Source organism: Spea bombifrons, chromosome 7, assembly GCF_027358695.1.
Source record: "Spea bombifrons isolate aSpeBom1 chromosome 7, aSpeBom1.2.pri, whole genome shotgun sequence".
NCBI lineage: Eukaryota > Metazoa > Chordata > Amphibia > Anura > Pelobatidae > Spea > Spea bombifrons.
The window spans coordinates 4,176,709-4,192,370 of record NC_071093.1 but is presented as its reverse complement, the minus strand read 5'-3'; the positions used below and the strand labels follow the sequence as shown (position 1 = coordinate 4,192,370).

Sequence of the window (15,662 nt, the reverse complement as noted above, 5' to 3'; positions counted from 1 at the left end):
CTAAAGTTGAGATATTTTCTCGGCGGAAGTTACATTTAAAAAAAAAAAAAAGAAAACTCATAATTTTGTTACCGGTGGGCGAGAAGCCGTAAGTTGGATGAGATGTGGTTTGAGGTTTTAGATACGGCTAAATGGGCCATGCGATATGTTGGGTCGCTTTCTCTGCTCAAGCCCCGCACCGAGTTCACACTTTATGGCAGAGCTGATTAAGTCCTTTCCCCCATAGACTTTCATTAGTCACGGAGTCCCTTTTGGTCATTAAGACCGAGGCATTCTGCTGTTCACCTCAGGGCAGTACAACATGGCGTCCACTTGGTTAATAATGAGTTTGGGTATTTTACTAGCACATCCGTTACCCCACTGCCCATACTGTGACAGAGGATTCTGGGAGTTGTACTTAACCCCTCTAGGACCATGATTGGACGGCACTAATAAGGTGTCTGAATAATTTGTACGGTAAGTAATAATAGAGTGTAAGCTCCCAGGAGCAAGACTCTCTTCTCCTTCTGTAAATTGATATATGAGCAAATATAATGCAATACTTTATATATAGGAGATGCCAAAAACACATAATTTGTATATTTTCATTTTAATTTCGCTCCCTAGTAATAGCGCTACGGAGTCTGCGGGCGCTCCATTAATAAACGTTGTGTAATAATGCTTCTTCCGGACAGTTTAATGACTCCGGGTTTTAAGCCCCCCGTATCTCTTTATAGTCGCTGTTCCTTTTTGAATATTCTGGTGGGGGTTAGAATTGTAATATTTACATGCAAATAGGTTTTCTCCCAACAAAACGCTGCTTACTGTGTTTTCTTGACATGGCTTAAAATTTCCCATTTCCCTTTTTGCTGACGGTTTTCTTCACCCCCTGCTTTCTGCGCGGACAGGCTCCGAGAACAGGAACGCTGGAGACGCCATTCAGGATGAGAAAGAAAATCAAAAGAAGAATGATGTGGATAATGAGCTCGTTGAGAGCCCTCAGCGGGGGGCCGCCACGTCTCCTGCTTGCAGTTTACGGGGGGACCATTCAGTAAATGCTGAAAACAAAAGCGTAGAAGCCCACCCAACGCAGAGCTCAGGTGCTGATGGACCAGGTAATGGGCGACGCTCGCGTCCTTTCTGACCGCCGTGAATAACCTTTCCATTGGTCAATCGCTGACTCTTTATCTCGATTGGCTAGAGATTTGCTTTACAATATTCAGCTTAATTAACCTTTTTATTACTTTTTTCTCACAACACGATGCCTTTTTTTTTTTCGAATTGGCAACTTCTGCTTTGATTATTATTTATTCTTTTTCCAGAAATTCCTTCCCTTCCATCCCTCCGCAAGAATTCTCTGTAAAAAGGGGCTAAGCTGGCCCTGTATAATGGATAGTTAAATTCACATCACCATCTTACCTGTGCATTATTTGCCCATTTTGCAGGGAAAGTTAATGGTTAATTAATGGCCCTGCACAGTGCATAATTAAAACAGCAAGAGTAGATGTTTACACTTGTATGCAAAGACTCCGTCCCGCCATCGTATCTCCTCTCCGTTTTAATCCCTCTCCCCCATAGCAGAGTTTTATACTCCGTGTCCTCGTTCCTGTGTTTGCAGATCATTGTTCCCCGGCGTGTGATGGATTGCTGTTCTGTGCCAGCAGACATACCGATAGAATCTATTTATATGGCAAGGTATGTGCAAAATGAGTATACTGTCACATATTAAGGACCGGAAGAAAACCTGCAGAATACGAACGCTTATTCTATCCCTTATACTATTTATGTGCCATAAAAAAAAATAAAAGGCTGAAATTTAAAAAGTGCCTGTAATTAAGGCTAAAATTGCCACGACAGCTTCTTTTATCCCGGGTGTATCTTAAAAAGAAACCATTTTTTTTTTGTAATTGCTGAAATTTGGAGATTTTGTCTCGTTTTCCGCATCCTAGATGGGTTTTTTTTTTTTTTACAATCCATTTTCTGCCAGCGTATAGTTCGAGAAATGAACCTAGCGGCCCCCCGTAGTGCCTTTGGCACAGAAAACCGCTACGCAGGTGCATGTCGGGGCAGAGGAGAGGCAGAGTGCCGGCTTGTAGAAACCCTCCGTAAGGCACCGTAACGCTTTCGGGTTTTATTCCATAAATAAAATCATGGAAGCCGTTTAGGCAGCCGTTGCTTTTAATCTGCTGAAGCGCGTACGAAGCGTGGGGTTCGTTGGCGGAAGCATGCGTTGTGCCCACGATACTGTTACGCTGGGGAGGCAGCGGTTGCCCCTTAATAGGACTTTGTTATCTGTACTGTTTTGGTCGTAGAATCTCAAAGGGACAGTTTAATGTCTCCGGCAGCCTCACCATAGCAGAATGTGTATTGAGGTACTCTGTGAGTAGTTTAATGCATATTCTTTAAAATGTTTTTTAAAAAGTCATAACAAACGTAATAAAATAACGTATAGGAAAAGCTGCTGCGGAACGCCAACATCGATTGGCTGCTTGGAAAACGGGCAAATGCGTATAGAGGGATTCTGCAGAACACCCCCCCCCCATTGGGCATGCTGGGAAAAGTTAAAGGGACCACTTAGCTATCTCAGTACACGGAGGCTGGAGTGTCTCTTTAAAGAGACGGTGGTCCGACGTGTCTGATGTAAAGCTGACTGGTTTTACGGTCTCTAGGGTTCTCTCTCCGGGTGGCATCAAGATTATAGCAACAGCCCAGTTTATAACACGGGCAAAGCGCAGGACAATTAACCGTCCGGCTGTCGTTCAATAATCTTAAAAGGACCTTGTATTTTTTCAGTGGTACTTAAGCGCGAATGGATGATCTGGTGCGTAGATCAAGACAATGTATTTATTTATTTAAATAATAATATTAAATTAAATCGGCACAGAAGAGGTCTTCGTACTCCTGAACCGATTATAATCCGCGTCGCGTTCTGAACTCGGCTTTTTCCTTCTAGGACGGGGAGCCGCTGAACCGTAATTTCATTCCTTTGGATATCGTATTGGGAAACTGGGATGATTTACCCGAAGCGATGCAGCAGAAACCAAACAGGTTATTGGTAAGAAAACTCATTTCTGGAGGAGCTCGATGAGCAGCGCCGTGCGTTTTATCTGCTTCCGTGTAAATTGGAAATGCCTTCTGACACCTGCAGCCGAATTACGGGGGGTTTTAATTGACTTGCAAACCTATTACTTCCCTCGTGTTAAAATCGTTCTAAACATCGATGTGTTTTAAGGGATTGGGTTGCACCAAATATTTCAGTAAATCCCAGCAGCCCGGGTGTTACGGGGCCCATAGGTCTTTTTTTGTCACAAGTCAGATATTCATTCGTTTTCTGCAACTCCGCTTCTTCTCTCGCCTCATCTTGTTCTTCTTACTTCATCCGCTCCTCGGGGGTATCGGCTCCGTTAACCACGCCTCCCGGAGCACTTCTGCAAAAAGGGCGGAGCCTCCACGCGCACCCTGTCCCCTGATAGGCGGAACGGGGAGAGGATGTTCCGGGGGGGGCACGCAGTGGCTCCGACCTTTTGATGAATTACTCTGAGAGCCCAGAATTATGCAGACGGATTTGGGGAGAAAAAGAGGGGCTGGACCTGGTCACCCGGGCCTAGGTAACAGAGGTCAGGACGGTTTAAGAAGGTCACCTTGGGCTGAATTCTTCCATTCGGATAAATCTTTATTAGAATCTGATCACAGAAGCGACTCTTTATAATACCCCCAAGTTCCACGGGTTGCTGCCCCCTCCTCCGTTTTTTTGTAAAACGTTTCCATTTTTTCTATTACCATCAAAACACTTTTTACCTCCTAAAATTTAAACAACATTTTTGATGGAATTGCAGAAAATGATAATTTCTTTCTCTGTTGCTTTTAAAATAAATGTCAGCGTTCCGTTAATAGCCGTTCTCGGTGTCCTTTAGCCGGTTTTCTGGGAAATATAAGGTTTTTCTCGCTTAGTACATGAGGCGTCCTCCCGTGTATCATCATATCACATCAGAGGCTATTGCAGTGGCCCGGCTTCATGTAAAGCGAGTGAATGAGATTGACGTGATCCGTCCTTCATAAATCCGCCTCGGCCCCCGGTAATAATAATAATGTCGCCCCGAGCGTATCCCAGGATGTTATTCCTTAATAGCCCGTCCAGTAACTTCCCCGCTGCATATGTCAGCCTTCCCGGGCTATAATTATACTTCGCTATCTGCAATCCCTGCTGTGTCTTACTGCGGAGATACGGAAAGCAACTCCTTGGAGCTTATGAAACGGCCGCCTATCACCGAATGCTACGGAGATACTTCTACTATCTCTATATAGAACTATATATATAGCGCATGTTCCGTTTATTTTCTGATCTGTAAGCGAGTGCTATGATGTCCTGCTTTGTTTCTATGCAGTTAGAGGCAAGTACAGTCAGGGAATTTACCGAGAGGGTGGTAATCAGTGGAACAGCCTCCCAGCAGAAGTGGTAGAGATTAACACAGTGAGGGAATGTAAACATGCGATAGATGGGGCAGAACGGGTCCAATTTGTAAGGGGGACAGTCTGCTTCACGTAGCTTGTGTACTGCGTAGAATGTATTTTGGGGGTAATTAATGGGGTCACCCTACCAATACCCCCCCAGATGATTAGACCTTAGAATTGCAGCCGTGGGCTGGAGCAGAGACGGAATATATAACCACGCGCGCCAATCACCCTATATATAGACGAAGTGTTGGATATATATATTTTTACGCGGCGTGCGATTGCAGCGAATTCAGACAAGTGCTGCTAACGTCTGCTTCGCCCAAAATAACCGTGATATTCTGACACCTTCACGTTCCTGTGGAAGCGAACGCCGCCCGGCGCCTTATTACTTCTCTTCCTCATTTACAGGATTACCGACTGTGATAATTCATTAATATGCCTTTCAGCTTAACCCTTCGCCAGCCGGCTCGGTGCATATCAGCGGCGGCCGCAGAAAACGAATACGTTGCGAAATCTATTAACCCCTTTCATGCCAGAAAGTCAACGGTCCGGGCTTTTTGTCTTCTACCACATCTCTAATTCGTGGCAGATTTTTAAACACCCCCCCATGGCATTTTAAGGGTTAAAGCAGGATTGTGATGGCGTCCTTGCACCTCTCAGTGTTGTGTATGTTTTATATCTATATATATATATTTAGGTTTATATGTTTTATGTAGTTTTTTTCTGTTGAATGTTATAGGTGAACAGGTTATACCTGAGCTGGGAAGTTAAACCAGTTCCAGTAATGAGGGCGTCAGCTCTTCGGACAAATCACCGCCCCGCGTAACAGCGATTATGGTCGTTTAAACAAATCCTACAAATGGCTCAGATGTGTTTTTATAAAATGAATAAATTAACGCAAACTAGAGTCGCCAGCGTGGATCCTGGATGTACCCCTCGTAATGTATAGGGTTATTAACATCAGATATCCGGCCCCCGAAACGCTTCACCCCCATCCCGCAGTTATTGACCGGCTAATACCCCTACCCCTGGTTTGCCAGTGGATATCACTTGGGGTTGGCACAACCTTTTGGGGTTAAAGTTTATGTAAATTTACACCTTTTTTCCATGTTGGTCCAATAAAAAAGCACCAACGTCATCCAAAGATTTAGCTTTCCGTGGGGCTGATACCGGTATATCCATTTATATAATAATAATATAATTATTATAATAATATTATATACATGGATATTATATATAATTAATAATGGACATTATATACCAATAATAATATTATATACATGGATATTATATATAATTAATAATGGACATTATATAACAATAATATTATATACATAGTTATTGTTATATATTTTTAATAATATTAATAATAATATAATAATATTGTTATATAATAATTAATATTATAGACATTTGGTGCGTTGTTCGGATTGTATGTAGCAGGCGTGTGTGATTAGCCGTGTAACATGATAACAGAGCACATATAAGCGAGTACCGCGTGGAATGGGGTAATAGCAGCGGGGCGCCGGGTATTAAAAAAAGGAATAAAAGCAAAGAGAGAGAAATGTGTTAAAATGCAAAACCGACACATAGAAAACTCATATTCTTAGCCCGTGTTAATTGGCCGCACGTCGAGGCGTCTGAAAGGAATGGGTCTCCGATATATATCCCCGAAATTAACGACTTAAACGCAGGTTTATCTCATCTGGTATCGTTTCTTGTCCCCGCTGAATGCCAGGAGATTCTATTTTAGATTTCCGTGTTCATGGTAACGAGGCGGTCTTCAGGCTGCAGCTTCCATTCCGATTTCTTCAGCCCTCCCTGCCGTCCTCGGGGTTATTTGAACATTTAAAGACACAGATCACGTGCCTATGATAGATTGCCGATTATATTAATGTTTAATGAAGGAGGCAGAATTTTATGTGGACGTCACCAATGTTTGATACAGTAACGGGGTCGGCCGGCAGACAGGCGGAGATATTCCGTTTGGCTCTCCCTGCCGAAGCACCGCACTGAGCCGACGCTTTATGGCTATGCTTATGAGCTCGTGCATCTATAATAAAGTCCTTTCTTCCTTAGACATTCATGAGTCACAGGGTCCCTCTGAGTGATTAAGACTGAGTCATTCTATGTCTTTAGTGTGTCTACTAGAATGGGTTTAGGCAACGGCTAAAACACGTACGAGACCAGCGTGCAGCCCTGTAACAATATATAAAAACCACAATATTCTTTAAAAGGTATTTGGGATGAGCCACAATTTTTCCTTTTAATTGAAGTTTGTTTTGTTACCCAAAGTCCTGAACTTCTTCCTTAAAAGCTAAAAAGGCATTTGGAGAAAGTGTTCTTATTTCCAGTAGTTTGTTAAAATGCATTTCTTTTGATATGGATTAGATTGTCCCTAAAGGGGGCATCTAAAACCCATCAGTCTGTATGGGGGGGAGTGGGGGGTGCCTGTTTTTTTCCGGCGGGGGTATTCTAACCCTTTTCGCTCTTTTCCGCTAGATTTTACGGTTTGTGAGAGAGTGGAACAGCCTGACGGCCATGAAGCAGAGGATTATCCGGAAAAGCGGTCTAATATTCAGAAGCCCCGTCCTGGCCCTGGAAAACCTCTCAAAGCAGCAACCGGCGCACAGCAGCACTAAGAGGTCCGATTATATCCCCCCCCCCGTCTCACCTGGGAAAGCAGAACATGCGCTGCGAGCCGCTGTAATCAGCACCCCACGCGCTTCCACGCGCAGACAAAATGAACCTTATTGTGCGGCCCGGATTAAGCCAACTGCCGAAGAACAAATTGCCTGCCTCGCGGGAGCATGTTCTTTATATACATATATTTTATTATTATTATTATTCTTTTTTAAATACCCGCGAGTTCCAGTTCTGCTGGATGTTTTATTCCTTTTATCCGTACGGATCTAGCGTTTGGATCGGTGCCCCCTCTTCTGGCACATGGCGTGGAACCCCGCTATATATATATATATCCTATATATTCCATAGTAGGGATCAGCCCGGGCCTGGGCAACCCTGAGAATTGTGCCAAGACTCCGAGGCTCAGGGCAAACCCTTGGGGGGGATCCTGGTCAATTTTCATTCCTGATTTATCTATATTTATTCGTCTATAGAATGGTCCAGGTAAAGGTCCGAACTCGGGTCCAAAGTTCTGGATCTCACAATAAGTGTCACTGGGACCTAATTGCCTGCGCCACGCATGGTTTACACGCCAAACGGTCCGCAATGTCTCTATATGCCCCTCGGCCCCCCTATTATCAAAGGCAGGGTATGTTATTGAACGTGTTTTCTATAACAGTTTGGATTACTTGGCTTAGTCTGAGCTCTCTGGTTTTGCCCTCGTCGGCCCCCCACACGGCCCTCAACCCTCCCTTCAGGCGATAACCTAAAAAGATTCTCCAATAACAGGTAAATAGAGTTAAATAGAGCGGCTCCTCCGAGCGGTGATGGAGCGGATATCGGAGCGCGGCTCACTTTAATGACTTGCGTGATATATACATATAATTGTTTGATCGAATTGGCTTCCCAGGTACCTGACCAAAGAAGATGTGGCGGTCGCTTCATTAAGCAAAGTTCAGAGCGGCGGGGGAAGCGTGCGGATAATCAGCAGGGAATCCACGTCGTCCGTCAAGGAAAAGGTGTCGTTAAGTAGAGTGTCGGGAACCCCTGCCATGTAAGTGCCGCGGACCGTCACGATTGCAGTGATTTACCGCCACGGCGACGCTTTTCATCCTTTTCCGTGTAAAAAATGTATTTACGAGAAATAGGAACACTCAAGCCTTTTTTGGAAAAAATATTTATTTATTTATTTTAAATACACAAACGGCATCGACGTTACGCTGGATGTTTATTACAAATTTTTTAAAGTTTATATATATATATAGAATATATTCTAATATCCGGGCCATGAAATGATTACACAGGTTGTGTCGGCTCAACATGTGGCTCCTGTTTAAAGGGACAGTAACACGTCATAAAAACCACACACACGCCTTATTAATGTGGAATTAATGCCGCCTCGGGTATAGCAGGCAAAAGGAGGTTCACAGAAACCATTATTCGCAGAAGTTTCAAACTAAATCGCAGCCACCGCCTCTCTCTGTTAACCACCCCCTTTCTAAGCATGAAGCCCCCCGCGTTACAGGGCTGTGAAGGGTACGCCGGGCGCCGTTCTGTTTGGCCGAGCGGGAGGGATGACTTCACCTCCTTTAAATAAATAATATTGCTCCCCCCGGGGCTGTTAGCTGCAGCGTTATTAGTGACCAGCAAATGTCAGCGGGAATTCAGCGTCCCCAAACATCATCTCTCCGCTGCCGCCGCAGACTAGAAGCAGAAGACGCGCGTTTAAAGGGACCGGACGGGCAAATCTGTGTCATTATATCCCCAAATATTATACCCGGCGGCTGGCGGGTTGCACGGCGTTTCTCAGAGGAGCCAACTTTACAAACATTGTTGTGAAAATAGTCGTAATTACATGTCCCCCCGCTGTCGTGTATCCGTGTATGTCGTGTATCACGTATATGTGGCTATAACGTTGTATATTGGGGGAAACTGAGCGGGTTTCGGCGTCACAGACATCCTTTAACAATATGGCAAAGGTTCGTCCTTCTCGGAGTTTAATCCCTGATTGCCGAGCGATTTAAAAGCCGGGAGCCGCAGGGCGAGCATCTTACGCCTATTCTTCTCCCAGCTTTAGACGTCTCTCTGGGAGGTCCGGCTGCCCCTAGGTTAGGGTTAGAGTGTGTAATAGGAGCTTGCGCTCCTTCCGCAGAGACCCCCGCGGCGCGTAAACCATTTGCCGCCTGTCACATTTTCCGTTTAGCCCTGGTGGTGGAATCTAAAGCCTCACGCTGGTTTCATCGCCGCCTGAAAGAAGCCGATATATTCCGAGGTTACGGCTTTTATAGATCGGCCGTCACCCCTGCGAAGAAGCTGCTCTCTTCTATCATTGTTGCCTAGCAACAGTCTCCCGGCTCCACCCATATCCATCTCGCTACCCGGGGATGACTATATTATAAATATAAATACATCGCTAGCCGCCCGGTCACTCCATGAGCGAAGGCTCCTTAATAAAAAAAATAAAAATGTTCATATTCAACGGGGCAAAACATAAAAGACGCAGGTCTTCTAAACTGGTTACCTCCCTGGCTTCAGTTCTGTATGTAAAATCAAGGGGTTAAAGATGCTTGCGTAATGTCTTATAGATGTCCGTGTAACCCCTTGTCTGCCAGATCCTTCACAAGGTTCCCCAAGACCCAAAACGTACACGATTTGGTAACGGATTGAATAAAGTAACGTTGTTTGCCTCTGTCCTTTCTAAGATGACTTTTTGTCTTTCCGTTTAGTCCTGAAGAAGGAGGCGATCCGCAGCCGGCGGGCCTCTCGGCGACTGGGCTCGACGGCTCCGCGTTGAAAGGTTACCTGCAGGCGGTAGACGGCGCCGGGAACCCTCTCTGCCTTCACTGCCAGCAGTCGTGCAGCCACCGCGCCGCCACGGCCCTCACCGCAGACTGGGATACCAGGTTTTGTTCGCAAAAATGCCAGGACGAGTTCTTAATTCGCTCGAGCCAAAGCTACATGAGGGCGAAGGTCTTCGAGACGGAGCACGGGGTCTGCCAGCAATGCTGTCTCAACGCTCACGAGCTTTACTTGAGTGTGAGAGATGCCCCCGCGGCCAGGAGGAAAACTCTTTTGGAGAGCACCTGGCTGGCGCAGCTTCCGGTGGACCAGGTAGGCGACTGCTAACTGCCAACCGTTTGCGTATCGTGCCCTAATTTACATTTACGAGTCGGCTGTCTCATGCCTTCAGTGCCACTGAAGGGCGATACCGGCGGGGTACGAGGGGGCAGGGAATAAACCGAACGAGCGAAAACTGGGTCACTCCGAGCGATACCTGACGTTCACGAGGCTAATAAATCCCAGAGCGATCCCAGGGGGGGTAGATCGTTTCGGTGGGGGCTTCGCACAATATACATTAAATACGTAAACTTCAGCAGAAGCTGCAGGAAAAGCCGCATCGCAGCCCCCGAGAGACCGCATTACTGGTAATAATGCAGCGAATACACAATACATTTAAATTGGGCGCAGGAGGGAGACGTTTTTGGGGCTGCAGCTGTACGTTAGGAACGTGTTATTTATCATCTCACAGTTTTTGGGATTTCCACTGATACTGGGATCAATCTGTTATTTTTGAGATTACGTAGGAATTGTAAAAACGACACTTTTATTATTATTATATAGATAGCTGGCCTGGTGCGTTATACGGTGCAGATGTAACCAACCCCTTCGCTATAAGACTTAACAAAGTGAATCATTTAAGGGTTTTTTTAGCGTGCGTTTGGGTGCCAGCAGTAACATTCGAGAAGCCGTGAATACGCTAGTCCTGTCTCAGCGTTACGGCTCTCGGTGGCTTTATTTCCATTCTATATGACGTTTGGAGACATAAAGCACGGGACCGGCGTGTTATAGAGCTGCCTTATAACTGATAATCTGGACGCCCCGGCACATTTTGTGGCTTCTTTCTCCTAGTTGAACGAGCTGATAAAGAACCCCACGGAGGGCCAGTTCTGGCAGGTGGATCATATCAGACCCGTGTACGGCGGGGGAGGGCAGTGCTCGCTGGACAACCTGCAGACTCTGTGCACCGTCTGTCATAAAGAGGTAGGAATGATGTCATTTGTCATTTTTTTGGGATCACATTATTTAGAGAAAAAATAATTAGAATACAACACAACCTCTAATTGCATTATCTGATATCAAACCACATTGCTACTTTTCACGTTTCTATGTCGTTGTCACACGCGTTATTTTTAACGTCTGGACGGTTTTGTGGGTGAATTCCGTGTTGGGAACATCTGGCAGAGGGCGACCCATAAGTTTCCGGCAGCACGTAGACGCCTCGTAGCCGGGCCCGTGTCACAGCCGTGCCTCAGCTAATGTTAAAAGGACCTGAAGCGTTTGATACACGATTCCGACGCTGGCGTTGGGAAGGCTGATGACGTTTTTAATAGTCCGTTGTGATTGATATCGGACCCCCGATAATACAGCTTCTCGTCTCCGGAGCGGTCACCGTAGACTCTGACTTTGTACAAGCAGAGCAGCGGCGTCTATTTCTGATCCCATGACTGAATAGACGAGCGCCTTCCTGCTGATTGCTCTACCTTTACCGCTTTGCGCCTCGCTTACACTCTCGGTAACCCCATAGAGATGAGTTCAGAGCATCGCCAGGTTCCTTGTTGAACCCAGCAGAGAGAGGAGAACTAAACAAGCGAATATGCAAGATGGCACATTAACCCTACACGCTACAGCTTCACGCGTGTATCAAGAGGAGGCACTCGGATCCACCCCACGCGGGTATCACTCAGAATAGACGGCACAGTAGTCACCTCCGGGTCTTTGTGCTGTTCTTTTGCTCCCTGCACAGCTTGACCCTTCAACCTGCCTTTATTTCTGCTTTCCAGAGGACAGCCAAACAAGCTAAAGAAAGAAATCGAACAAAGAAGCTTTCCATGGCCTCGAAGTACGGCTCGGACATCACGAAATTCTTTTCCAAAGCCTAGAAGATCCCGGTTCCGGATTGAGTTCGCTGCCTGGGGACTGTTACCCTTGTAAATTCCAAATCAAATAATATTTTAGGCGATGCCCGCTATCCCCGCTGTTTTGCACTCAGGGCTGATTAGATTTTTGGATGTTTTTTGTATACAGTAACAATGTCACAAATAAAATACATTTCTTGTTGAATGATTGGAAAACGCGCCGCCTTAACCGGACCCCGCTTTATTTAAGCAAAGCTCTAAAGTAATTGGTATAATGCATTAACCCCTCGCTCACTATATTTTGGGTTTAACTGACCCTCCATTGCCGTACTCCTGGTGAACACGGGACCAGCAGGATTTAAACTCTCCCCACGGGAATTAATCGTTCTCGGAGACCCAGACTGTACCCTGATTGTGGCCGTTTCCAGGCTGCAATGAGAAGAAAACGAGCAAATTGCAATTTCTTTACTTCATTTTATTTCAGTAAAAGCCCCCGGCCCGCTTCCCCTGGCATTATATGTACTGCGGACACAGAAGGTACATTTTAAGAATAAATAGCCATAATGGTACCTCGTTTTGTTCTGTGTCCAACGCCTATACAGGCAGCTCGAGGCCTACTGGACAGGGGTTTCGTAGGCATTTAGTTAGCTGAATGATTAAACAATTATACCAAACACGTTCTAATGATCATCAATTTAATACGTAGCTGGAAATAAAATCTGGGTAAAATAAAACTGGGTGAGAACAGCCAAGCTCCCTAACGGTGAGGTTACTGAAGACAGTTTAATGTAAAAAGTCATTCACTGCAGCAAGACCGAGCACGGCAACAACACACAAGGTAGTTACACCGCGTCAGTGACGCCTCTCCCAGGCAGAAGTTTCAGGGTGAGAGCGCTGGGCTCGACCTTAAGAGGAAAACTTTGTCGCAAACATCTGGTTTATGCCTCTAAGACCTGGAAGATTGAGGGCCCACAGATAATCGTTTGGAATATAAGGTAGCCTATCTTTTGCTCGGTGTCTTTGGAATAAATTCCTAAATTATTACCAAGACCTGCAAGCGCCCCTTTTTCTTTTTATTATTTCTTTAGTAAAACGCGTAGAATATATTAAAGAACTGGTAGAAAAAAAATGTCTTTGGGGATCTTAGGACAAACACAGCAATTTATACCGTTTTTATTGAATAAACAGATTGATGACACAAAAAAGCTTTGTTAATAAATCCCATCAGTAGCAGAGGAAGCCGTCTTAGGCTTCTGACATCAAACGCGGACTGACCATTCGAACAGGCGGATTCCTTCTGAGACGCCCCGACGTTTCCAGCGCGAGGAGTGATTAATTCCACGAAGCGGCCCGGGGTTCTGAGCCGAGATACAGCCGACCTTCCCAATTAAAGCTGACACTCTGTATAAATCGCATGCAACGGTTCACACCCCTGCTCGGCAATCACCTGTTTCTGGCATCGTTTTCCACGTCTCCGTCTCTGATATACAAGGTGTTGAGTTTTGTGAACTGGAACGTGATGTGACGCTGCTTTATCAACTCGATACATTTAACACTTTTTTCTTATTCTGCTATGCGCTGCAGTTATTTTTTTTAACACCCTCCCTGCTGTAGTGAGCATATTTACAGACAGGGCTGTTTTTTTACCATGGGGCAAAAGATGCAACTACCTAGGAATCGCTTCCCTCCCACCATCTCCAGGGTCTGCGAGAACCTCAAGACTACAATACCTTTCCCTTTTAAACTGTACATAGGTGAGTTTTTCCTTTACTTTACAGAGAGGGTGGTGGATAAGTGGAACTGTCTCCCAGCAGAAGTGGTAGAGGCTAATACAGTGAGGGTATTAAACATGCATGGGATAGACATACGGCTCCTGAATCTAAGACGAGACCAACGACTGATTAAGGTTTGAGTCTTTACAGCAGGAGAAACGGGCAGACTTGACGGGATCTGTCGGGAGATTATTTGTGTCTATGTTAAAATGGGTTGGGCTTGAGCAAAAAGGAGATGGGCTTGCCTGAAAATGGGTAGGGCTATTATTAAGCCCCTCCTACTTCACCTAGAATGGAATCCTTATAACACCAACATTCTAGCCAACAAAAAATCAGATTGTTTATTGCAGATCTGAGTAACGTAGTTTGCCATCTGATTCATTGGGTTTTACTATATCATAAATTAAATTTCACGCTGTTAACCCTGCATGACCCAGGGGCGATTCAGCCGTTAAATAGTTGACCTGAAAGCTTCCATCTCGACTTGCCTACAACATACTTGTTAATGAATGACCCAAATGGTCTCTAAATAGCTATAATTCACGTTTCTGCTCTAAAATCTTGCAATTTCTGTAAATCACCACAATCTTCTTCTCTTACAAACAATTTAGATCCTAACTTTATCCCAAAGAGCTTACAATCCGCCAACCCTTAATAGCCCCATTTACCCTTTGTAACAAAGTCTTTATAGAATAATTAGAGCTATTTTAAAGCACACTGTATGCGCCGCTCTTCCTGGCAGTAAAGGTGTTAAAGATAAAAATTATGATTTTAAACACCATTCCAGGCTTTAAAGTCTATATTTCCGAGCTGTTTCCATGGCAGCAAACACGGTAAGGTTATATCTGTCACCAGCACTGAAATAACATCACTGAAGTTCACCGGGGAGGAGGGTCGAGTTATTAGTCCATCTAATATCGTACATCAATAACCACGTGCATCGTTACTCGTCCGTCCATTGGGGAGACGTACGGACATATCCGCGGCGGATAGGATGATATTTCTAGCTCATGCTGCCATCAGCTGAATCGCGGATACGGGCAGATTGTGTACAACGTAGTCACTTGGGAGATGATATACCCTCATTTCTACTCTATCTGGGGGCTGTAAGTAGGTCTCTGGTCCAAAAACCCACAATTAAAGCCCGAATATGAAGTCAATTGACCTGAGGCTTCCCTCCAAGAAGTGACCTTGATGGTGGAGAGATGGCTCTGGGTGATTAAGGAAGAGACCCCAACCAGGCCAACTGCTCAAAGGGCAATAAAAATGACAATTATAAAATACTAAAAGCCCATTAAACTCTAATTATATATATATATATCTGGAACGTGGACCCGGTGACCTGCTAAACAGCGGTGGATCCCCAAAGCCCCGGGGCAAACCCAGTGAGCTTCAGGTAAATATATCTTATTTCTCACAAAATTGGTTAATAAAAAGGTTTTAACCAAAAGGTGTACACATCAAACAGCCAGGCATTCTTACTGTGCCACGTATAGCGAGAATTAAGGTGTAAGCGTGACGAGCTGTAAGAAGTTGGTACCCAACCCTTTAAAAGGTGGGATTTTAAAGGGAGTTCAGCCTATTAAATGCTCTCTTCTCCTCTTTCCTCTCCTTTCTTTCCTCGGTTTTCTCTCTTTCCTCTTTTTTTTTTTCCTTGCACCATTGGGAAAGCTTCTCCATGCGCATATATCCAGTACCAAAACCTACCTGTCTGCAAGCAGCCGGTGCCACTGGTTGGGGTTATTTGAAGCAGCTTGTAGAAGGACTTTTCCTTTTCTAATTTAAGAGGAATAGTCAATGAATACAATGAAAAATAAGTTGCTTTACTCCAAATAAAAACCTTACTTTATTGAGCATGGTTTTTTTTTTCCACATTTTATTTTAGCGTTGTTCTGTCCCATAAGCATTTTAAGCT

The 15,662-nt window shown here is 44.9% G+C and overlaps 1 protein-coding gene across 1 annotated transcript in view; it reads left to right on the top strand.

Annotated features, from left to right (window-relative positions):
- Positions 1-12,180, top strand: part of ZRANB3 (zinc finger RANBP2-type containing 3) — a 42,119-nt gene extending 29,939 nt beyond the window's left edge. The window contains exons 13-20 of the mRNA XM_053471425.1: positions 888-1,094; positions 1,598-1,674; positions 2,933-3,034; positions 6,937-7,079; positions 7,970-8,113; positions 9,786-10,170; positions 10,969-11,100; positions 11,901-12,180. Coding sequence (XP_053327400.1) covers positions 888-1,094; positions 1,598-1,674; positions 2,933-3,034; positions 6,937-7,079; positions 7,970-8,113; positions 9,786-10,170; positions 10,969-11,100; positions 11,901-11,999 — 1,289 coding nt within the window. The 3' untranslated portion in view covers positions 12,000-12,180. The remainder of the gene's footprint in view (positions 1-887; positions 1,095-1,597; positions 1,675-2,932; positions 3,035-6,936; positions 7,080-7,969; positions 8,114-9,785; positions 10,171-10,968; positions 11,101-11,900) is intronic.
- Positions 12,181-15,662: the final 3,482 nt, after the last annotated feature.